Source organism: Eucyclogobius newberryi, unplaced genomic scaffold (genome assembly GCF_026437365.1).
Source record: "Eucyclogobius newberryi isolate DKJ021-1_F unplaced genomic scaffold, fEucNew1.0.hap1 SCAF_13, whole genome shotgun sequence".
NCBI lineage: Eukaryota > Metazoa > Chordata > Actinopteri > Gobiiformes > Gobiidae > Eucyclogobius > Eucyclogobius newberryi.
Window position 1 is genome coordinate 12,742,069 of NW_027315757.1, and position 23,327 is coordinate 12,765,395.

The 23,327-nt window shown below is 44.0% G+C and overlaps 2 protein-coding genes across 2 annotated transcripts in view; both read left to right on the forward strand.

The window, feature by feature from the left end:
* The first annotated feature begins 3,136 nt into the window (after window positions 1–3,136).
* Window positions 3,137–14,540, forward strand: LOC140357810 (5-hydroxytryptamine receptor 3A-like). Its single transcript, XM_072442324.1, has 9 exons — window positions 3,137–3,176; window positions 5,787–5,950; window positions 6,359–6,403; window positions 6,526–6,635; window positions 7,524–7,696; window positions 7,923–8,077; window positions 11,972–12,182; window positions 13,037–13,195; window positions 14,248–14,540. Exons 1-9 carry the CDS (start codon window positions 3,137–3,139, stop codon window positions 14,538–14,540), a joined length of 1,350 nt encoding a protein of 449 aa, XP_072298425.1.
* Window positions 14,541–17,140: 2,600 nt separating this feature from the next.
* tmem104 (transmembrane protein 104) overlaps window positions 17,141–23,327 on the forward strand; it is a 92,990-nt gene continuing 86,803 nt past the window's right edge. The window contains exons 1-5 of the mRNA XM_072442652.1: window positions 17,141–17,276; window positions 18,495–18,562; window positions 20,057–20,178; window positions 20,253–20,334; window positions 22,350–22,440. Coding sequence (XP_072298753.1) covers window positions 18,518–18,562; window positions 20,057–20,178; window positions 20,253–20,334; window positions 22,350–22,440 — 340 coding nt within the window. The 5' untranslated portion in view covers window positions 17,141–17,276; window positions 18,495–18,517. The remainder of the gene's footprint in view (window positions 17,277–18,494; window positions 18,563–20,056; window positions 20,179–20,252; window positions 20,335–22,349; window positions 22,441–23,327) is intronic.

Below are 23,327 nucleotides of genomic sequence, written 5' to 3' on the forward strand. Positions count from 1 at the left end.
AACAAAACAATTGAGTTCAAACAACAACCTTAAAAACTGTGTCAAATTTTAAAAAGTCTCGGTACCTCTTCCCAATGTAAAACTAAAATGGGAAACATAGGACTCAATATTGAAAATAAAACTGTATTTGATAGATTACAAGTAGCCGAGCATTTCAACAATTCTTTTACAACTATAGCTTCATCTCTAGTCGACAAATTGCCTCAGAGTGTTGGTAAATATTGGGTGGCAACATGTATCAGATTATTACAGGTCTTTACATGCCCCTAAAGATATTTTTTGCCTGCAGGTGGTTTCTGAGGATGATGTGCTGAAATTGTTAAAAAAAAAAAAATTCAAGCAAGGCGACCGGATTAAGATAAGATAAGATATTCCTTTATTGTCCCACATGGGGAAATTTCATTGGTGCAACGCAGGAAGATACAGAGGCAGATACAGAAGAAAAGAACAGATCACTTATAGTGATTGGATCAATTATCACCTAGATTTGTTAAAGATGGTGCCAAGCTTATGTCTAAACCAGTTACCCATATCTTAAATTTATCTCTTGTCTCAGGCAAAATCCCAGAAGACTTAAAGGCAGAGAGGGTGATGCCAATTTAAAAAAAAAAAACAATAAGCTGGAAGCCGGTAATTACAGACCCGTCTCAATCCTAAGTACCATATCAAAAATATTCGAACGGGTTGTCTATAATCAGATGGACAATTATCTACGTCAAAATAAACTCTTATATGAGTATCAATCAGGTTTTCGATCCGCTTACTCCACTGACACTTGTCTGGTACATCTAACGGATTATCTTAGGCTGGAGCAAGATAAGAGCAATTATATTGGCATGGTATTATTGATCTCCAAAAAGCCTTTGATACAGTGGATCATAGGATCTTACTTAGAAAACTTCAAGCTCTAGGATGTCAAAAAACAGCTTTAACCTGGTTTCAGTCCTATTTACAGGAGCGCAAACAATCAGTGAAGATAAACGACACTATCTCCAAACCCGCAATTATCACTTGCGGTGTGCCTCAAGGCTCGATCCTTGGGCCCTTACTCTTTCTCATTTACATAAATGATGTACTTTCAGCCGTCCGATGCAAGCTCCTTTTATACGCGGACGATTCTGCCCTAATTGTCGCTGGTAGCGACCCCATGGAAATTCAACGCCAACTGTCCATGGAACTTGAATCAATCAGAGAATGGCTGATTGATAATAAGTTATCATTACATCTAGGAAAAACTGAGTCAATACTCTTCGGTTCGAAGAGGAAACTCGGTAAATATAGTTCCATTGAGGTACAATGCGCTGGTAATACATTGGCTTGTCGTACCAATGTAAAATACCTGGGGGTCGAATTAGATCAATCTCTTACTGGAGAAGGAAATGCAGATCAAATAATTAGCAAATCCAATGCAAGTTGCATTTATGTTAAAATATCTCTATAGGCAGACTCGTAATGTCACCTTGGAGAAATGTTAGTATCGGCCTTAATTCAATGTCATTTTGACTATGCCAGTGCATCATGGTACACTGGATTAACAAAGAAATACAAATCTAGGTTACAATGTACACAAAACAAAATAAATGAATGAATGAATTTAAGACGGTCAATATGTTACCGGTTGAACTACGTGTACAACAACTAAAATTACATGTTTTTCATTACATTCTTAATGGTAACGCTCCAAATTATTCATCAAATAATATTCACTGTACACGTAGCCAGCATAACATCAGTACACGTTCCTGCACATCATCTCTTCAGATTCCACATGTAAAATCGTTTGGCAAATCCACTTTTTTATATACTAGAATAAAAGCCTGGAATCAATTACCTAGTCATGTACAGAATGCTCAAAATAAGTCTCATTTTAAATCTCTAGTCAAAACCTTTTTATTTGAATGTCTAAATAGCCAGGAATCAAACTTGTATGTATTTTATTAACATGTTTTACATTTCCTTTTTACATTATACAAGGACCACAATGGAAATAAGTGCTTGCTCTTTTTTGTGTTATCCTGGCTTTTTAAATTGTATTTACATGTGATTTTATATATATATATATATATATATATATATATATATATATATATATATATATATATATATATATATATATATGTTTACAACCATTTGTTTATGTTATGTTTATGTATTACATGTTCATGCACTTTATGGCAAATAAATCAAATCAAATCAAATGCAATATTTCTAATGGTTAATGTCTTAGTCGTGTTGTTTGTGGCCCTCTGCTCCGTGTAAAAGGTTTAGACCCCTGGTTCAGACTCAGAGAGGTTCTCCTCCCACATCATTGCACATAGATTATTTACAAATCCTGGTCTTAAATGCTGGGCTCTAAAATGTCTCTAATAAAGATATTGTAGTTTACATTGACGGTCTGATAATGTTACGTCTTCTTAAAACAGTGTGAACTTTCTTTAAAACGAGACATGGGCCTATTTTATACTTACCTAGTTAGATTAGCAGATTTGATAACCTTGGCTCTGTTTAGACTGGACAAAAGATCTTCTGCATTTCATTGATAATACATCATCATTGTGCTATAGATGAATTCATTACATGTTGGTTTTGCCATTGCAGAGGACAAGTCTGTACAAATAAAGCCGGTTTGTGAGTCAGACTTGGGCCCTTTACAGAACATGAACGTGAAGAGTTGCATTTATTTGTAAAAGTGTCTTCAGTTCCTCTGTGGAGCCCGATGTTTCCAGTGTCCAAGGGCCCCAAGTCAGACACTCATTAGGAGAATATCATTGATCATTTAAGTGCATTAGAGGCCTAAACTTGTCCATATTCTCTTTCCGCCCTGCTCCTCGATGCCTTTGAGCCGGCCTTAATTACTCGGGCGGAGCCGCAGGAGGCTGTGTTTGACTTCTGCACAGGTGATGGAGGACAATGGCGTTCTCTTGTTTGCGAGTGCCGTGTATTTGCTCACAGACTCGACGCGTAAACCGCACGCTCGGCACAAAGGAAACATGAGGTAAGTGATAATTAGGAGGAACCGGGAGCTTTGTACCATTAATTGCGAACGTCCGTCCGTTTTTTGTTCACATTTTTGCCGAGGATCTGAAGCGCGGCGGTTTAAAAGTGTGCGCGGGTGAGCGAGAGAAGAGAAGACGCCATGGCGACGCTCCGGATCGCCACTCTGCTGACGGTCTTAGGTGAGCGTTTCAATCTAAACTACTTTATACGCGATGATTGTTTACGACACGTTCACAGGGAATATCGCCAGGATCTTTAACACTCAAAAGAAAATCACAACCACACACACGTTTGTAGTAGTATATAAAGCTGTATTTATGCTGTAATTACTGTCCTTGTGGAATAACACAGATAATATTATTGTGTGTACTACAAACTCACCTGATTCCTTAATGGCCATGATAAATACTGAGCGGTGGCATTAGAGGGTTTTATGACACTGTTGTTAGTAATAGTTTAATCTGTCGTCTCTTGGTTTTGTAATCATTACTAGATTGACTTGTTGTTCAATAAATGACAGGTTTATTGCGAGAGATATTTTGAGTTGTTTACTATTTAAACAACCCAGAAATAGAGAGTTGTGGTGTATCTGTGTCCCGACATTTATCATTCTAAAGAACTCTTCAAAAGTGACTGAAGAGGAGCAATAACTGCACTTAAGTCGTGTAGTTATACATGTATTACTACTGTCATGTGTTATTCTGGGATATACGGTCAGATTTAAAGGATTGTTATGTGTTAGAAAAACAGATTAAGTTCAATAAGTGTGGACACAGGTACCGTATTTTCCGGAATATAAGTCGCACCAGCCAAAAAAATACATAATAGAGAAGAAAAAAACATATATAAGTGCACTGGAGTGTGAAATGCGGTTGCAAGTGTGAAAATAACAAATAATATCACATATACGTCGCTCCAGAGTATAAAGTATGTAAGTATAAATATAAGTATAAGTCACTCCAGGCCAAAACTATGAAAAAAGGTGCGACTACGGAAGTTCTTGTTTGGTGGGAGTTTAACTTCATCACGCTCCGTTTGAAACATGAAAACAAGGGTTTCCTCAGCAACGATCAAGGACTGACGCAGGGACAGACATCAGGCAAATAGAAAAACTGACACAAGACTTAAAGGCGGTATGGACGATTTTTCGGCGATTTGAGAACGCAGGCGGAAGTGCGCATGCGCACTCCCCCGTGCGGACTGATACAACACACACGTGCGTTTGTTTAGTAGCGCGATGGATCACATCGCATCGCTCGTCTCCCGTAGATTTCTGTCCACTTCTGCGTCAGCTCGAACTGTCTTTCTCCGTCTTCATTTTGCCCCGTACACTGAGGGAACTATATTATGATAGATCCATGCGCTTAGGCACGCGGAAACGTGGGGACGAGCCTGACGCAGCTGCAGGTGAGCGGTAGGTGCGTTTTATGATTGCTACGTGGCAGGACAAATGATTTATTCACACCACGAGAAAATATGATAAAAAAATTGCTGAAAAAAATCGTCCATACCACCTTTAATTTGGAAATGGACAAATTGAACAGACTTTGGAGTAAACAAGACTTTTATTTTTATTCAAATGTGGAACACTGGACCAGCTCTAGACTCTCCACCAGGGGGCGCCAGGGTTCATGGGAGTTTGCATAGTCCACATGTGCTTTGTGGATCTGGAGAAGGCTTTCGACCGTGTCCCTCGGGGTGTCCTTTGGGGGGTGCTCCGGGAGTACGGGGTCTGGGGCCCTTTGCTCAGGGCTGTCCGGTCCCTGTCTGACCGGAGCAGGAGCTGTGTAGCTGCAGTAAGTCAGACCTGTTCTCGGTGCATGATGGCCTCCTCAGGGCTGCCCTTTGTTACCGCTGCTGTTCATAGATTTTATGGACAGAATTTTAGGCGCAGTCAGGGGTTGAAGGGTGTGGTCAGGGGTCGAAGGGTGTGGTCAGGGGTCGGAGGGTGCGGTCAGGGGTCGGAGGGTGTGGTTAGGGGTCGGAGGCCGTGGTCGGGGGCCGGAGGGTGTGGTCGGGGGCCGGAGGGTGTGGTCAGGGCTGTGTTTTGTTCTGCGTTCTTTTTTTTTTTAATTTAAAAATAAAAACATTAAATGTTATACTCCTGACATGGATTAGTTGTTAGGTGTTAATCAGACTTCCATTTTCCTTTATCTTTACATTATTTCTCCTCTGTTCATTGTGTCTTGAAGACGTATGTTCTAAATAAAAAACTCAACTTTACAGTGTTTCCCACAGGTTTATTTTAATAGTTTAATATATAATATTATAACATTTTTGGATTATGTGAATGATGTCACTTATCTACTAATCAAGGCACTGTTTACAGATTAAATATTTATAAATATAAATTATTATTTATATTTATTTATTCATTTCAGAAACAGTGCATTCTGGTACACATGTTAAAAGTCACCTTACACAAAGTAGAATTACAGTTACACATAACGTTTCAAGAGATTAGCCTGATCCTGCCCTGTCTCTGAGGGAAGCAGAGGTCAGAGGTCAAAGGGCAGTGGTTTAGCTCCTCCCCAAAGTTTATGGAAGTTTCTTGATTTCTAAAACATTGTGGACCTTTCAAACTTTTTCCAATTTGACTTTTGAACGTGTATTTCCAATGTTTTTAGGTCATTTTAATGGGAAACGCTGCGTGATGTTTATAGTTTATGTAATTTATTGGTGGGAAACATGTTTGTGTTTGAACCACCACTTTCACTCACTCTTTGCTTGGGTGCCGGGTCGTTGCCGTGCTTATCGTGTCTGGTGTGTTCTCTGTGCCCTCTCCTCAGGCCTGTGCCACTCGCTGCCCCCCGGGTGCTCGTATTGGAAGCTCTGGGACCATCTGAACCTCACCACCACCAACACCTTTGTGGCAAACGTCCGTCCGGTTAAGTCCTGGACCTCGGTCACTACAGTCCACATTGAGATGGTCCTGTTCAGCATTTTAAAACTGGTCAGTGACGCCATGAAAAGTACAATGTGTTCAAATCCTGAGGCTGTGGAGAGAGTGACGAGCACTGACGCTTCAGTGATGGAGTGCGAGGGTCTTTCACCATGTCTGGACTAACCTTCTGATCAGGCATTGACAAACTGTAGGCCACTTACCTAAAGTGGAACTAAAGGAACTATTTTTGAGGAGATCTTTTGGACTTGCCTCCTTTGCCTGCTCTGTGCGTAGTCCAGAATGTTCTCAGTTGTCCTTGGAATGTGCATTGATCTCTTTCTGAAGCACCATATTCTTCAGGAAACTAGAGCGTGTCACTCTCAGGACTGTGTTTCCATCCAAAAATGTTCTAACTCGAGTCTGTTTCACAATTTTTGTTATTGTTATTATTAAGTCATTTTCTATTTGATTTTTCAGGATGAGAAGTCTCAAACTCTTCAAGTGCAAACCTGGACCACGACGGTGAGACCTTCTGATCATTGGCACAGTGAAAACAAATACAGAAAACATTTATGAATCCTCGACAAGGATTTTAAATGATCAATATAAGTTTCCTCTTATATATATCTCCTGTTTCTGTGCAGTACTGGAGCAATGAGTTTGTGATGTGGAATTCCGCAGATTTCTGTGGTATCAAAGTCATCACTGTCCCTCGCTCAATGGTCTGGATCCCCGACATAAACATCGAAGAGGAGTAGGTCTTTTTTTTTAGAGAAAATATATAAACGGGGGAATTTAGAGGACAAGTTTCTCTACAGGGACAATAAAGTGTCCTTAAACTGGGGCTGGTAACACTATTTTTCATATCCTTAAACAAAGATATAGACAGATTTAAACAGTTAAAAATGACAAAAGCTTATGTCAGGGTGTTACAATGAGAAAAGATGCATTTAAATAAGTAAAAATTAATGTTAGAATCAGATACATATTTACCCAAGTCAGGGGACGACAACAAAATCCGAACAATTCTTGGCTAGTTGCTTATTATTTGCCATTATTTAGTATTTGTGCAGTTGGGAAGCTCATCATGTCCTTCAATTTTAAAATGTTTGAAGTAATAAAAACTGATAAGATTATTTTGTTAATGATCTGTAAAATGAAGAGTATGGGCTCTACAAAAGCTTTTATGTCCCATGTGACAACCAACTGACAACCAACTGACACCTCGCGCAATGAGAGTTCGCAAATGGATTCAAGGCCCTGACCAGATGTTTCTCCCTGTGTCTGGTGGGTTTTACTCCTCCGGGCTCCGGTTTCTCCCCCTCAACCCAAAACATGATCAATATGTATAATCCCCCAGCTAAAGACGTGGCCACTGCACCGTTTCCCCCAGAGGCCCTGAAGGAGGAGGCCTTGACTTTAGGCCCAGGGGAGCGAAATGAGCAGGTCGTCTGTAAACTCATGTCAGGATTAGCCGGGCTGGTAGAGACGGTTCAGGGTGCTGCCATGCTCCTGCCATGCTCCTGCCATGCTCCTGCCATGTTCCTGCCAGTCAAACATCAATAAGACGGGTAGAATAAATTCCAGGCGATATGTCCATAATCAGAAATGGTCCGACTGGCTTGTGTTTTGTCCTCTCCAGCGTGTCGGACACCAGCAGCTCTCAGCTCAGCCCCTACGTGAACTTGCAAATGGACGGCTGGGCTGTAACCACCTCCAGGCAGCTCCTGACCTTCACCTGTCAGCTCAACCTCAAACAGTTCCCCTTCGACCAGCAGACTTGCAACATCACCTTCTCATCCATGACGGCAGACGGTAAAAAACAATAACAGCTTTTTCATTTCGATGACTATACTTTACGGCACAGTGATGAGGTTGGATGTAATAAATAAGGACATAGTAACTCAAAAAGCTCCTGATTCAGGCTCTATTTAACCTACAGAGGTGTGGACGAAACAAAGATTCAGTGTCATTGAACAATTCCAGGTTGAATTCATCTTTGTTGAATATGAGGTAACCGAGGTCCGTGTTGGTTTTCCAGCCAAAGCCATCGTTCTGAAGCGTCAGACCAACAACTCACAGCTGACCGAGAATCTGATCACCATCACTCAGGGCGAGTGGGACCTGCAGAACATCCAGATCAATGAGACTTTGAAGACAGTAAAACACGTGACACAGAGTCAACTCATCTACAAGGTACAAGCGCGCCCAAAACAATGGAGTCGACTCGTCGAACGGTTATTTCATTTGTATGAATTAAACTTTGTAAATACATAATCTGAGTTGACATATTGGGACTGAGGCAGATGGAAAATGTTTACTGACAAAATGTGTTATTCATGAAAATCTGAAAATTCAACAAAAATTATTTGTTGATTCAATAATACTCCTGTCTGTCTAGTTCCGGTTGCCTTAAAAATATGGAGGTCCGCTTCCTGCTCCATTCATTCCTTCTGGGGAATAAGCCGAGTCTCAGATGATAACCACAGTCACATGTTCAGACCTTTACGTCCCGTGTAAATACTTCACCTAGAGATGTGTTTATAAAAGGAAGTGTCTCTAAGCTAATGCTAATGCTAATGCTAACAAACAGTGAGGAAAGTAAGTATCTGCACGTTCTCCCACTTTTAGATATAGAAGTTATAGAGGGTCTGAAATGTTCATCGCAGGTGCATTTCCACAGTGAGAGTCAGAATCTAAGAAAATATACACGGAAATCTCATTGTTTCTCATTGTTTCATGATTTTGAAATAATTTATTTGTATATGATCTGGAAAATGCACTGTTCTAGTTCTGCTGGATCTGTCTGCATCATATACTGTTAAACAGATGGAGAGACCTGATTAGACAATCAGGGTCAGTTCTTCTTTAGTTTTCCTCACATTTATCCGGTCGGAGCTTTAGTGTCGCTGCAAACCAAATAATGTCTCAGTCAGCTTATTTGTTGTGTGGAGTTCCTCAGGGCTCCGATTTGGGCCCAGTCTTATTTTTGCTTCATATAATCCCCCTGGGAAAGATAATAAAGAGTTTAGTGATGTGTCCTACCACCTGTTAGCTGACGATGTTCAGCTTGTTTAAACCTTTTGAGATCCAGAAGCTGAACTCCTTGGTCAGTTGTTTAGTGCAAAAAAAAAAACAATGGCTGAACAAAAACTCTGCAGGTAAATGCAGACAAAACGGAAACACTGATTATCGCCCCTGATGATGCCATTCCAGGGATAAACCAGTATTTGGATGATCTAGGCCAGTCTGCTAAACCAAGTCTTAGAAACTTTTGTTATCTTTGACAAAGACATGGCTGTCTGAGCAACACAGAGTTTCAGCTCCCTCCAAAGAGGCTCTATTTGATTTAGGTCTGGAGCCTGGCTAAGCCACTCCAGAACCTTGACATCTCAAGGTTCTGGAGTCTATTTTTACAGAGCCACTCCTTGGTTCTCCAAAGCTTGATGTCATTGTCAAAATATCCCAACACATGGCCCCATTCATTCTTAATACAGTGCAGTCGTCCTGCCCCCTGAGCAGCAAAGCACCCCCAAAGCATGATGTTTCCTCCCCCAAAGCATGATGTTTCCACCCCCAAAGCATGATGTTTCCTCCCCCATAGAATGATGTTTCCTCCCCCAAAGAATGTTTCCTCCCCCAAAGCATGATGTTTCCTCCCCCAAAGCATGATGTTTCCACCCCCAAAGCATGATGCTTCCACCCCCAAAGCATGATGTTTCCACCCCCAAAGCATGATGTTTCCACTCCCAAAGCATGATGTTTCCACCCCCAAAGCATGATGTTTCCTCCCCCAAAGCATGATGTTTCCACCCCCAAAGCATGATGTTTCCACCCCCAAAGCATGATGTTTCCACCCCCAAAGCATGATGTTTCCTCCCCCATGCTTCACAGTAGGGATGGTGTTCTTGGGATGGTCCAGACGGGCCTCGACATGTACTGACTTAAGCAGGGGAACCTTCTGTGCGATGCATGATTTTAAACCATGACGGCCGGTGTGTTACGATAGTAACCTTTGAAACTGTGGTCCCAGCTCTCTTCGGGTCATTGACCAGCTCCTCCTGTAATTCTAGGCTGATTCCTCACCTTTCTTATCGTCATTGAACCTCACTAGGTGAGATCTTCATGGAGCTCCAGTCTAAGGGAGAGTGACATCATCTTTAGCCTCTTTCATTTTCTAACAATTGCTCCAACATCTTTTTTCACAAGCTGCTTGACAATCGCCCGTAGCTCTTTACAGCCTTGTGGATGTCTATAGTTCAGTCTCTGGGATCTTCTGACAGCTCTTTGCTCATGGCAGTGGGCGGAGTCTGACTGATTGTGCCTGGACAGGGGTCTTTATGCAGCTAACGAGCTCAAACAGGAGCTGCTCATTTAGATGAATAAGTGGAGCAGAGGTGGACTTTATAAAGGCAGACTAACAAGTCTTATGGCCTGTTCAGACCGGGGCATCCAAAGCGTCCAGTTTACATTCAGAGTCTGTAAACGCGCGTCTTTGGTATCCTACGGTTTCTGCGGCGCAATTTCTGCGTTTTGAGCGTCTGGCGCGGCGCATCGGGGGCGTTTGAGCATCAAACAAGAATAGGTCCAGAGTGTCCAAAGCTTTCGATGCAGAAAAGTTGAACAAAGCTGAATTTTCCTGTGCAGTCAATCAGAGATGATGCTCCAGTGACGTAATACGCACGACCCGCAAGAAGACCCAAAACAAACCCCACAACGATAAAAAAAAATCCTTAAGAGGCAGCTCTTGGAGCAAATAATGATATTGACTAAACTCTGCGCAGCTCTGAAGTATCTGGACCCAGACTGGCCCCGGGGCCCATCACCTCCGTTTGGACTTGGTAAAGTTAATAAACCAAAGCCATGGTCCGCCATTAAACTCCATAACACCATGAGAAAAGCAACACAGCACAACTCCTCCACTGAGCATGTGCGCAGGACGCCTCAGGCATCTGCCTCAAAATGTAGCGTAAAGCGTCCAACTTCTGTGTAGGACGCGAATTTGACGCTGCGGTGTACGCGGCTTTAGAGAACCAGAATTCTTGCTAATTGGTAGCTCTTCAAATACTTATTTGGGAAACATACAAATAAATGCTTCAAAAATCATACATTGTGATTTACAGATTTGTTTTTAGATATGTCTCTCACAGTGGAAATGCACCTACGATGAACATTTCAGAACCTATGTAGAGGCAGTGTGACCCTGTGCCACACCAGCCACTAGGATGTGAATTTAAAAGGGCATTTCTGACGCGTGTTTCTGCTCAAAGAAGTCCAAACTAATCCTGTAAAAGCTCTCAAATATTCCTTTATTGGACAAGATCCGTGAACAACGTCAAAAGACTGTTCCTTCTTGATTTGCAACACCTGGCATTGCTGACAGGAATAGGAAAAGAAACCCACAGAAACATACATAGTGCCACATAGTGGCCGGGAGGTGCATTTTGGCCACTACAACCTACAGAAACATTTTATGAACTTTGATCAAGTTTGTGTGTTTTATATTCAAGCTAATGAATTTTGAGACAAAACACTTTTATGAACACGGAGGTTTCCTCTGTGACATATTTACAGGACGTAAAAGTCTGGAACTAGACAATGCCCCAAAGGGCCCATGGTGGAAAGGGCTCATGGTGGAGAGGGCCCATGGTGGAGAGGGCTCATGGTGGAGAGGGCCCATGGTGGAGAGGGCTCATGGTGGAAAGGGCCCAAGATGGAGAGGGCCCATGGTGGAAAGGGCCCATGGTGGAAAGGGCCTAAAGGAAAAAGGGCCCATCATTATGTCTGTCCAGTCCTTGATTGTTAGTCTTTTCATGTGTTTTAGTCCAGATAATGATTACAATTATCCAAAAATACGAAGAAACATTGTTTTTTATAGTCGACTGGTCACGATTGGTCGATCCATTGGTGCAGTCAAATTCAAACTAGACGTATTTACTGTCCCACACATCAAACCTGAATTATACTGTTTATAGTTCTACAATGATGGTCTAAAGTCTTTACTGAATGCATTTTTCTCTGTATTGATCACTTTGCCGTGTAGACGTATCAAAACGCTTCACTGAGCTTTGTCCTTGCGTGTTTCTAAAGGTCACTGTGAGGCGCAAGCCAATGCTGTATGTGATCAACTTCATCATCCCGCTCTTCTACTTCCTGATCCTGGATTTAGCCTCGTTCTTCATACACGAGTCGCGAGGAGAAAAGCTGGGTTTCAAAATCACCATCCTCCTGTCCATCTCCGTGCTGCTGCTCATCCTGAAAGACATGCTGCCCTCCACCGAGAAGATGCTGCCGTGGATTGGTGAGTCGAGTGGCTTCCATCACAGCGGTTAATACAGAGCCTCAGCTCAGCCGCCACGTCTTGGAGTTCACCCAGCTGGACGAGAGGGTCGCGTCCCTTTGCCTTTGGGTGGGGGACAGGTCTCTCACTGTTGTGTCGGCCAATGGGCCGAACTGCAGTGCAGAGTACCCGGCCTTCTTGGAGTCCTTGGGAAGGGTACTGGACAGTGCACCGACTGGGCACTCCGTTGTTCTACTTGGGGATTTCAACGCCCACGTGGGCAATAACAGTGGCACCTGGAGAGGGGTGATCGGGAAGAACGGCTTCCCCGATCTGAAGCGGTGTTCAGTTATTTAGACTTCGCACAAGGGTGTCCATCAGTGCACGTGGCAGCAGGACACATGCCAGAGGTCAATGATTGACTTTGTTGTCATGTCATCTGACCTCCGACTGCGTGTCTTGGACACTCGCTGTAGAGCACCACCTGGTGGTGAGTTGGATCCGCTGGCGGAGGAGGAAGCCGGACAGACTTGGCAGACCCAAGCGCATTGTGAGGGTCTGTTGGGAACGTCTTGCGGAGCCCTCTGTCACCGGGGTCTTCAACTCACACCTCCGGAAGAGCTTCTCCCATGTCCTGGGGGATGCTGGAGACATTGAGTCCGAGTGGGCCATGTTCTCCACCTACATTGTCGATGTGGCTGCTCGGAGTTGTGGTCACAAGGTCTCCTGTCTCCTGAGTCCCTGCTTAGACTGCTGCCCCCGCAACCCGGCCCCGGATAAGAGGAAGAAGATGGATGGATAGATGGTTATTACAGAAAAATACAATATCAGATATAAAAATTACTGACATTGTTGATATTATGTGATGGTTTCAGCCAATTACTGCATCGGGATTTTCGCTCTCGTGGGCATGAGCGTTTTTGAAGCCATGACCATAGGATTCCTGCTCAGCTTTGAAGAAAATGTCAATGAAAGTCCACAACACCTCCCGAGTTGTGAGGAGGACATTCAGCTGGAGAGAACCTGCTCCAGAGGTGAGAGGCTACTACCACTACTACTACTACTACTACTGCTACTGCTGCTGCTGCTGCTGCTACTACTACTACTACTACTACTACTACTACTACTACTACTACTGCTACTGCTGCTGCTGCTGCTGCTACTACTACTACTACTACTACTACTACTACTACTACTACTACTACTACTACTACTACTACTACTACTACTACTACTGCTGCTACTGCTACTGCTGCTGCTACTACTGCTACTACAACTACTACTACTACTACTACTACTACTGCTACTGCTGCTGCTGCTACTACTACTACTACTACTGCTGCTGCTGCTGCTACTACTACTACTACTACTACTACTACTACTACTACTACTACTACTACTACTACTACTACTTCTACTGCTGCTGCTGCTACTACTACTACTACTACTACTACTACTACTACTACTACTACTACTACTGCTACTGCTGCTGCTGCTACTACTACTACTACTGCTACTACAACTACTACTACTACTACTACTACTGCTACTACTACTACTGCTGCTGCTGCTGCTGCTACTACTACTACTACTACTACTACTGCTGCTACTGTACTGCTACTGCTACTGCTGCTACTACAACTACTACTACTACTACTACTACTACTACTACTACTACTACTACTACTACTGCTGCTACTACTACTGCTACTACTACTACTGCTGCTACTGCTACTACTGCTACTACTGCTACTACTGCTACTGCTACTGCTGCTACGGAACGTATAATTATTTTGGTGCAAACTTTTAATTCCTTCTTGTAAACTGGAAGAAGATCGAGGGACTTCCACTTCATGTATGAGTTCAACTGTGATAATCGCCACGAAACAGGGTTTGAGTGTCTCATCACCACATAAACGAAGGAAACAATTGTTACAGATTAAGTCCAACGGCATTAGTGTTTGCATGTGTTCATTCAGCTCGAGCTCTCTGAAGTCAGAACAGTGTTTGTCTTTGACCTGTCGAAACGCAGATGTTGGGACCTGTTTCATACACGACTGATGACGTGTGCTCGGTGTCGTTTTAGACCCTCTTGTTCTGACCGTGGCTGGTGAAGTGACCAAGGCCACACCACCCCCGGCGAGCGCCTCCACCGAGTGCCAGTTGCTGCGCCAGATCCTCCACCAAATCCAATCCTGTCGACAGGAACTGGAGCATTCAGGAAAGAAGACGACCAGGCCACGCTTCAAGAGACTCGCCCTTGTTATCGACAGCATTTTCTTTGTGTTGTACTTCTTGACCGTTTGGACCTTCGTCATTTACATGTACACTGTGTGGGCCAAACGGTACTTTGAAAACTACACTAGTGATGATTACTGATAATACTGAAATATTCATCACGCTTCAAATCATATGTGGTTATTTAATGGTGAGATAGAGACGCAGTCGAAACAAGCGATGTCTCTTTTTAGGCTGTTTAACTAAATATTGTGCTGTTTTTTTGGCCTGTTCTTTCCCCGTTATTCATATTTATAACCGTCAACATAACATTTTATAACTGTGAAATACTAGCCTTGTTTTTTGTATTTGTAATTGTACAATAAAGTGGACCAAACTAGCAAAACTGTCGCTGAGCCTCGTCCCGTCGCTCTTGTTTCTTTTATCTTTCATATTCAAAAAACACGTCGCACTGACACCACTCACATCACGAACAGCCACTTCTTACATTCTCTTTGGTAAAGTTGCATCAACTCATCATCATGCATCGGTACAGCCAGGAATGATAGGATTTCATGTTGTGGGTTGATGTAATTCCTCATTCGTCCAGCATGGTTCCATTGTAGAAAAAGACTCAGTTGTATCGTCTGGACACTGTTTTTAGAAAAACAAGATGTTTCGACTCACATCCAAGAGTCATTTTCAATCTGTGGATCTAGTCTGAGATCTAGGTGGGTGGGGGAGATCTAGCCCCGCCCACGAGGATGCAATCTGGAGCATCCTCTCCTCTGGTCGTGGAACAATCAAGAAAGGTCAAGTGGTTCTCTTTCGCTGGTGTTCGGGGTCCTCTGCATTGATGTGCTGATGAGCAATACCAAAGACTTGGGACAATGCCTGAAAAGGTGCCTTCTCAAAGTGCTCCATGTACAGGTTGGTCACTATGGAGAAGGGAGAGCCCATGGCACAGCCATGTATCTGTCTGTAGACAGTATGAGGTGTTCAGACAGATGTCCAGCAGTTTGCAGATGTGTTCAGGTGTCTGTTTAGTCCTGTCCTGAAGGTGGTGTCCTCCTGCAGTCTGTCCTGTAGGTGGTGTCCTCCTGCAGTCTGGTCCTGTCCTGTAGGTGGTGTCCTCCTGCAGTCTGGTCCTGTCCTGAAGGTGGTGTCTTCCTGCAGTCTGGTCCTGTCCTGAAGGTGGTGTCCTCCTGCAGTCTGGTCCTGTCCTGTAGGTGGTGTCCTCCTGCAGTCTGGTCCTGTCCTGAAGGTGGTGTCCTCCTGCAGTCTGGTCCTGTCCTGTAGGTGGCGTCCTCCTTCAATCTGGTCCTGTCCTGTAGGGGGTGTCCTCCTGCAGTCTGGTCCTGTCCGGCGTCCTCCTGTAGTCTGGTCCTGTCCTGTAGGGGGTGTCCTCCTGCAGTCTGGTCCTGTCCGGCGTCCTCCTGCAGTCTGGTCCTGTCCTGTAGGTGGCGTCCTCCTGCAGTCTGGTCCTGTCTTGTAGGTGGCTCCTCCTACAGTCTGGTCCTGTCCTATAGGTGGCGTCCTCCTGCAGTCTGGTCCTGTCCTGTAGCTGGCGTCCTCCTGCAGCTTGATCCTGTCCTGTAGGTGGTGTCCTCCTGCAGTCTGGTCCTGTCCTGTAGGTGGTGTCCTCCTGCAGCCTGATCCTGTCCTGTAGGTGGTAACCTCCTGCAGCCTGATCCTGTCCTGTAGGTGGTGTCCTCCTGCAGTCTGGTCCTGTCCTGTAGGTGGTGTCCTCCTGCAGCCTGATCCTGTCCTGTAGGTGGTAACCTCCTGCAGCCTGATCCTGTCCTGTAGGTGGTGTCCTCCTGCAGTCTGGTTCTGTCCTGTAGCTGGCGTCCTCCTGCAGCCTGATCCTGTCCTGTAGGTGGTGTCCTCCTGCAGTCTGGTTCTGTCCTGTAGGTGGTGTCCTCCTGCAGTCTGGTTCTGTCCTGTAGGTGGCGTCCTCCTGTGATATTCAAGTTTTAATTTTTTAATAGATTTTGAAAAATGTCTATATTTCATTTTTTTCTTGTCAAGACGGGGTGCTGAGTGTACTAGAACGAGAAATAAAATTAACTTTTTGGATTTTAGCAAATGGCTGCAATGAAACAAAGTGTTGGACATTTAAGAGGTCTGAATACTTTCTGTTCCCACAGTATATATAAATATAATAATTTAGCGTATTGTAATATGTAATATCACATCTGCTGTTGTACAGGTGAAACAGCCCTAGAAACAAAACAATGACATGTTTAATTCTATTCTATTTGCTCTCCAGGAAAAGACTAAAGTACAAGTGAAATCAGCTGACGTCTGCACATGTCATGTGCATGGCCATGTGATCGGCACGTGTCATGTGGCATGGTCATGTGATCAAAAACGCTCGTGTGTGAAGTAAAACACACTTTTAAATTTAGGCCATTTTCGGCGTGACTTTTCAACATAAATTTACCTGTCCGTTTGGCAGTTGCTCTCCCTTTGCAGCTCAAGATGTCAAGCTGACGCAAAATATAAATATATAGCACATGTTATGTAGATATTTAGTAATTAGGACTAATGCACATTGTCAAGACCCGGCTTCAGCTTTTTAATTGTTCTTTACCTTTTACTTTGACGGTGCCTCACGGTGTTTCCGGTGCTTTAGCGGAAGTCGTGCGACTGTCACTCAGCTGCTGTTGTTTGCAGTCATAGTTTAGCATTTGGAACATTATTGGAACATTAGACTTAACTTCTTTCATTCACATGCATTTCAAATGTTTATCCTCGCGTTTTGCCGACGCGACGCACGTTTCCGGCTTGAACGCGGGGGAAACTAGCTAATGTTTTTAGCCCTGTTGTTAGCTTCGTCTTAGCCGCTTCCGTGTGGAGACAGCCTGGAGCATCCTTCATCTTTTACACAACGAGGTCAGTTTGTGCAAATGTATTTAGACACTTATTTATCTGGACTAAAGTAGTTTTTAAACACGTAAAGTCAAAACGCTGCGGTGTTTTAAAACGGCAGTCTCAGGTGTGCTAGCTAACTTAACTACATTTACTTTAGATTTATTAATTCTATAACTAGTGAATGAGTCTAAAGTGTCTGAACAAAAGGCAAAAGTGAGAATATAATGTGGTTTTAAAGGAGGAACTTGGATTAGAATAAATACAGAATTTTCCAGACACCTGTGAGTGTGTGACGTCAGGTTGGCATTATTTGATGAAATTCCACTATAGTTTCCATGAACTCATGTCACATACGTCACCACAGATTATACTCTCATCATTTTGAGATTTCATATAAACGCTTCAGTGAGTTTGCATGTTCTCCCTGTTCTTTCCAACTGTATTGCGTATTATAACAGATGAAGATGATCCCACATGTCCTGACCAAATAATTATAAAGAAAGAAATACATTTTGTTGTTTGTTTATGTCCAGATAATGTTGAAAAGCCATTTTTATTTACTTGAATTCAACAAAATTGTGATTTATAGATGCAAAATTAATCACGATTGAATCAAATTGGCATAATGAACGTAAATAGCAAATAGCAAAAGCTGTAATTTTTAGTACCTTTTTTAAAATAACAAAATATCCAGTATTTTCTGCACTAAAAGCTGCTAAACCTGTAGATTTAGATTTGTACAAACGTGTTCTGTTATTAGTTTGTCAGTTTGTTTATATGTGAACAAAAGTCCCATTATTTAACACCTAGATTTACATATTTTCCCAAAGTTTGCTGCCGCATCAAGATTGATCAATATGAGATACATAACACCTGATGATTATTTTTCATTGTGTTTTTGATGCATTTTTGTTGCGTTTTTTATGCGTTTTTCACATGTTTTTGATGTGTTTTTGATGCGTTTTTCACATGTTTTTGATGTGTTTTTCACATGTTTTTGATGCGTTTTTCCACATTTTTTGATGCGTTTTTCACATGTTTTTGATGTGTTTTTGTTGCGTTTTTTATGCGTTTTTCACATGTTTTTGATGTGTTTTTGATGCATTTTTCACATGTTTTTGATGCGTTTTTCACATGTTTTTGATGCGTTTTTCACATGTTTTTGATGCGTTTTTCACATGTTTTTGATGCGTTTTTCACATGTTTCTGATGTGTTTTTCACATGTTTTTGATGTGCAGGGATCACCAGTGCCACCGCTGCCATGGCCGGAGGGATCACAGACACCGGAGAGCCTTACTCTGCCTTTGTAAGCCGCCGCGGTCATCGTCTATGCGCAGCTCAATCATACGACGCCTTTTCTGTGGCACTATGCTATTGCTAATTCATGTCGCTTTTGTTTGGCTGTTTAAGGCTGACATACTTTTCCTGCTGCACACTTTTCATCTTTAAATATCCCTGACAACAAGCTAAAACTGTTGTTACTGCATTAATTTCACTGACAACAAGCTAAAACTGTTGTTACATTCATTTCATTCATGACAAAAGCAGTTTCAGCACTTGTAGAAGTAAAGACGATAAATCTTCACATAATGATTTTTAATAGAAGATGAATGAGCCGAGGTTTGAACAGGAAGTTGCCACGCCCTCTTTATGACAGCTCTGATCAGCTGCTGCGTCAGCGACTGTTGTTCACCACAGTTTGACTGCTCAGAGGATATTTCCCCTTTTTATCATTTCCACTTGTATCACTCGTGCATCAGCAACATCTGTCACTCCACTGTTTTATACACACAATTGATACACACAATACACACAACCAATACACACCACAAATACACACAATACCCACAACTATACACAGAATAATACACAACAATACACGCAACTAATACACACAACTATACACAACCAATACACACAACAGTACCGCCCCCTGTTGATGAACCTTTAACATTGTTTTGAGGAGGAGGCCGTGTGTCAGTACTGCCCCCTGTAGATGAACCTTTAGCATTGTTTTGAGGCGTGTGACAGTACTGCCCCCTGTAGATGAACCTTTAACATTGTTTTGAGGAGGAGGCCGTGTCTGTACTGCCCCCTGTAGATGAACCTTTAACATTTTTTTGAGGAGGAGGCCGTGTGTCAGTACTGCCCCTGTAGATGAACCTTTAACATTGTTTTGAGGCGTGTGACAGTACTGCCCCCTGTAGATGAACCTTTAACATTGTTTTGAGGCGTGTGACAGTACTGCCCCCTGTAGATGAACCTTTAACATTTTTTTGAGGAGGAGGCCGTGTGTCAGTACTGCCCCCTGTAGATGAACCTTTAACATTTTTTTGAGGAGGAGGCCGTGTGTCAGTACTGCCCCCTGTAGATGAACCTTTAACATTGTTTCGAGGCGTGTGACAGTACTGCCCCCTGTAGATGGACCTTTAACATTGTTTTGAGGCGTGTGACAGTACTGCCCCCTGTAGATGAACCTTTAACATTGTTTTGAGGAGGCGGCTGTGTGTCAGTACTGCCCCCTGTAGATGAACCTTTAACATTGTTTTGAGGAGGAGGCCGTATCTGTACTGCCCCCTGTAGATGAACCTTTAACATTGTTTTGAGGAGGCGGCTGTGTGTCAGTACTGCCCCCTGTAGATGAACCTTTAACATTGTTTTGAGGAGGAGGCTGTGTGTCAGTACTGCCCCCTGTAAATGAACCTTTACATTGTTTTGAGGCGGCCGTGTGACAGTACTGCCCCCTGTAGATGAACCTTTAGCGTGTTCTTCATACGTGTCTCTCTGACGTGTTTGGCAGGTGGGGCTCATCTACATGTTCAACCTGATCGTTGGCACCGGCGCCCTGACGATGCCCAAAGCCTTCGCCGGGGCCGGCTGGGTGGTCAGTCTCGCCCTCATCACGTTCCTGGGGTTCATGAGGTCAGTGTCCAGTCGCGTCCGGATCCGGGCGTCGCTGCAGTTTGTGTGTTTTTATCTCTGTTTCTGTCGTTCAGCTACATGACCACAACGTTTGTGATCGAGGCGATGGCGGCGGCGAACGCTCAGCTCCGATGGAAGAGGAGGGAACAGGAGGAGGTGAGGACGGAGGAGGTGAGGACGGAGGAGGTGAGGACGGAGGAGGTGAGGAGGGAACAAGAGGAGGTGAGGAGGGAGGAGGGGAGTAGGTGAGGAGGGAACAGGAGGAGGTGAGGAGGGAGGAGGTGAGAAGGGAACAGGAGGAGGGAGGAGGTGAGAAGGGAACAGGAGGAGGGAGGAGGTGAGAAGGGAACAGGAGGAGGTGAGGAGGGAGGAGGTGCGGAGGGAACTGGAGGAGGTTAGGAGGGAACTGGAGGAGGTTAGGAGGGAACAGGAGGAGGTGAGGACGAAGGAGGTGAGGAGGGAACAGGAGGAGGTGAGGAGGGAACAGGAGGAGGAGGTGAGGAGGGAACAGGAGGAGGGGAGGAGGTGAGGAGGGAACAGGAGGAGGTGAGGACGAAGGAGGCGATAACTGAGGAGGTGAGGACGGAGGGGGTGAGGTGATGCGGGTCGTAGGCCCAAAACGGGGGTACAACATGAAACAACAATATAAAAGTAAAATCTAAAAATAATAATGTGAATAAAAAATGGGTTTACTAAATAAGATGAAAAATACACTAAATACTTTGACTGAATATATATACACACTCAATTTATAGTTTAGTCCGATTTTCTGTACTGTCGTTATTGAGTGAACTCTAATCTTTTGTGTGCTGTTTGGGTCAGCTCTAGCACGACGTCACACTCCCCTTTGGTCGCCCTCAACCCTGACGCACTCATGAACCTGGATCTGCAGCCGGGTCCCTTGGGTCACTTGGGTCACTTGTACATAACTCTGAGTTTTAAAGAAGGCGTCCAAACAAAGTTAAAATGTGAATAATTAATGACTCGGGACCTTCAGCATGTGTTTGGCTTCCTCTTTGTGCCGTTTGCTTTAGGAAATCCTCTATCGATCCGGCCATAACCTCCGTCTCTTATATCTGACATCGTGAGCCGTTGTTTTATCGCCGCGTCGCGCTAAAACATAAACGTGTCCATCTTCTTCCAGTGTGCGTTCCATCTCCTCGCTCCCTTCTCGAAGCTCCTCGTCGTCTCCTCGTCGTCTCATCGCTCCCTTCTCGAAGCTCCTCGTCGTCTCCTCGCTCCCTTCTCGAAGCTCCTCGTCGTCTCCTCGCTCCCTTCTCGAAGCTCCTCTTCGTCTCCTCGCTCCCTTCTCGAAGCTCCTCGTCGTCGCCTCGCTTCCTTCTCGAAGCTCCTCGTCGTCTCCTTGCTTCCTTCTCGAAGCTGAAGCTCCTTGTCGTCTCCTCGCTCCTTTCTCCTCGTCGTCTCCTCGCTCCCTTCTCGAAGCTCCTCGTCGTCTCCTCGCTCCCTTCTCGAAGCTCCTCGTCGTCTCCTCGCTCCCTTCTCGAAGCTCCTCGTCGTCTCCTCGCTCCCTTCTCGAAGCTCCTCGTCGTGTTTTTCCACTTTGGGAGTTATGAGCCCCGGGACAAAAGCTTAGCCCTGATTCACGGCCACTCTAAAGTTCGCCGCCTTTTCTATTCTGAATAATGCACGAGCCGGAGGAGAAGCGGAAACGGGCGCGGCTGATGACTTGGGTCGTTTGCCTGAGCGAAGAGTGGCGTTAGGAAATAAAGAAATAAAAAAAGGTGGTTCAAAGTGATGCATGCAGTGTTTATAGAGAAAACACAGAGCCCGTTTGTTACGATTCAACGTTAAAGGGCGCGGCTGTTACGGACGAGAGTGAAACGAATGGAACAGTCGGTGAAGCGAAGGCGTGTCGAGCGGACATGACCGCCCTCTACTGGTCACTACAAACCGGCGGAACGTTTCTGATGAGACAAAAAAACGCGATGAGTTCATGAGCGCTTTCCACTACTTTGAGGCCAGATCGCAGTTTGGGCAACGACTTCCTGGTTTGTGCCCGATAAAAGTGCTCTATAATCAGATGTAGACGGCACACAGCGGTCTCATTTTAACACTCTTCTCCCAGGTAGATGGATATGAACTTTATTACTCCTGTAGGACATCGTATACAAGTCTGTACGTAACGATATTTAGTTTGTGTCTCTTTGCAGATCGAGGAAAGCGACTCTTCGGATTATTCGGACGACGAGGTTCTGACCAGAGGGAGGGCAGAGCCGGAGACCAAGCCCATCTTGTCCATCCGTGAGTGTTCGTCGTATCTTACAGTCCTAAGATGGCCGCCGCTCACAGACGTGCAGGCGCAGATCACGCGGCTACGAACGACACTAGCAGAGCTTTTTCGGGCGGGAGTAAAGTTTTAAGTTTTTGTCTGTCGGGACCACGAGTAGAAGTAGTAGCGCAGTTTGAGGCGCGGCGTTTCCTCTAGTTTGTTAATTTAAAGGTTTGTAAAATAAAATCTAAACTCAAATGTGAACGCACTAAACTCTCAGTCACGCATTTACTTCAGCGTCACTTTCCTAATAGTTTAGCAGTTCATCTTAGAAATAACACTCAAATAACACTCATTATCGAAAATACTTGTTGGTTCCAGCTCTTTTTTTTTGTTGTAAATTCTGTGTTTTATTTCATGACATGTAAATCACACTGTAAACATGTAAACAAAGCCGACTCAAACACACATAATAAATACAATGTGAAAGAGGTTTGTTCATCATTTGTGATGCATGTTTGTGGCTCAGTTTCAAAGCGGCTCGACTGTCACTGTTGTTCCGGCTGCATTGTGAGCACTCGTCCCAATGACATAGAGATCTTGTATCTTAAAGGTAAAACGGGCGTGATTTTGCCACATTTGTTCAAGTTAGCGGCGCAGTCACCCTGTGTTTTTCTTCTGTTGAAGAAGCTTCAGTCTTCACCGTGCAGTCAGATCGCACGGAGGGTACGTGTGTGTGTGCGTGTGTGCGCGTGTGTGAGCAATCCTGTGTATAGACTATGATGCATGGGTTTGAAGTGGTTTTGCTGTATTTATGATTCAAAACTTCAAAACAAAATGTATACCACAATGATAATATAAAGACCCCTTTTGTAGACAATAAAATGTAGTTTAAATATACCGTATTTTCTGGACTATA

Bases quoted from the DNA above. Each gene is read 5' to 3' on its own strand.
- LOC140357810 (XM_072442324.1), top strand. From the start codon at position 3,137: ATGGCGACGCTCCGGATCGCCACTCTGCTGACGGTCTTAG. The intron at 6,636-7,523 runs GTAGGTCTTTTT...TGTCCTCTCCAG, and splicing joins GACATAAACATCGAAGAGGA to CGTGTCGGACACCAGCAGCT. The intron at 8,078-11,971 runs GTACAAGCGCGC...GTGTTTCTAAAG, and splicing joins AGAGTCAACTCATCTACAAG to GTCACTGTGAGGCGCAAGCC.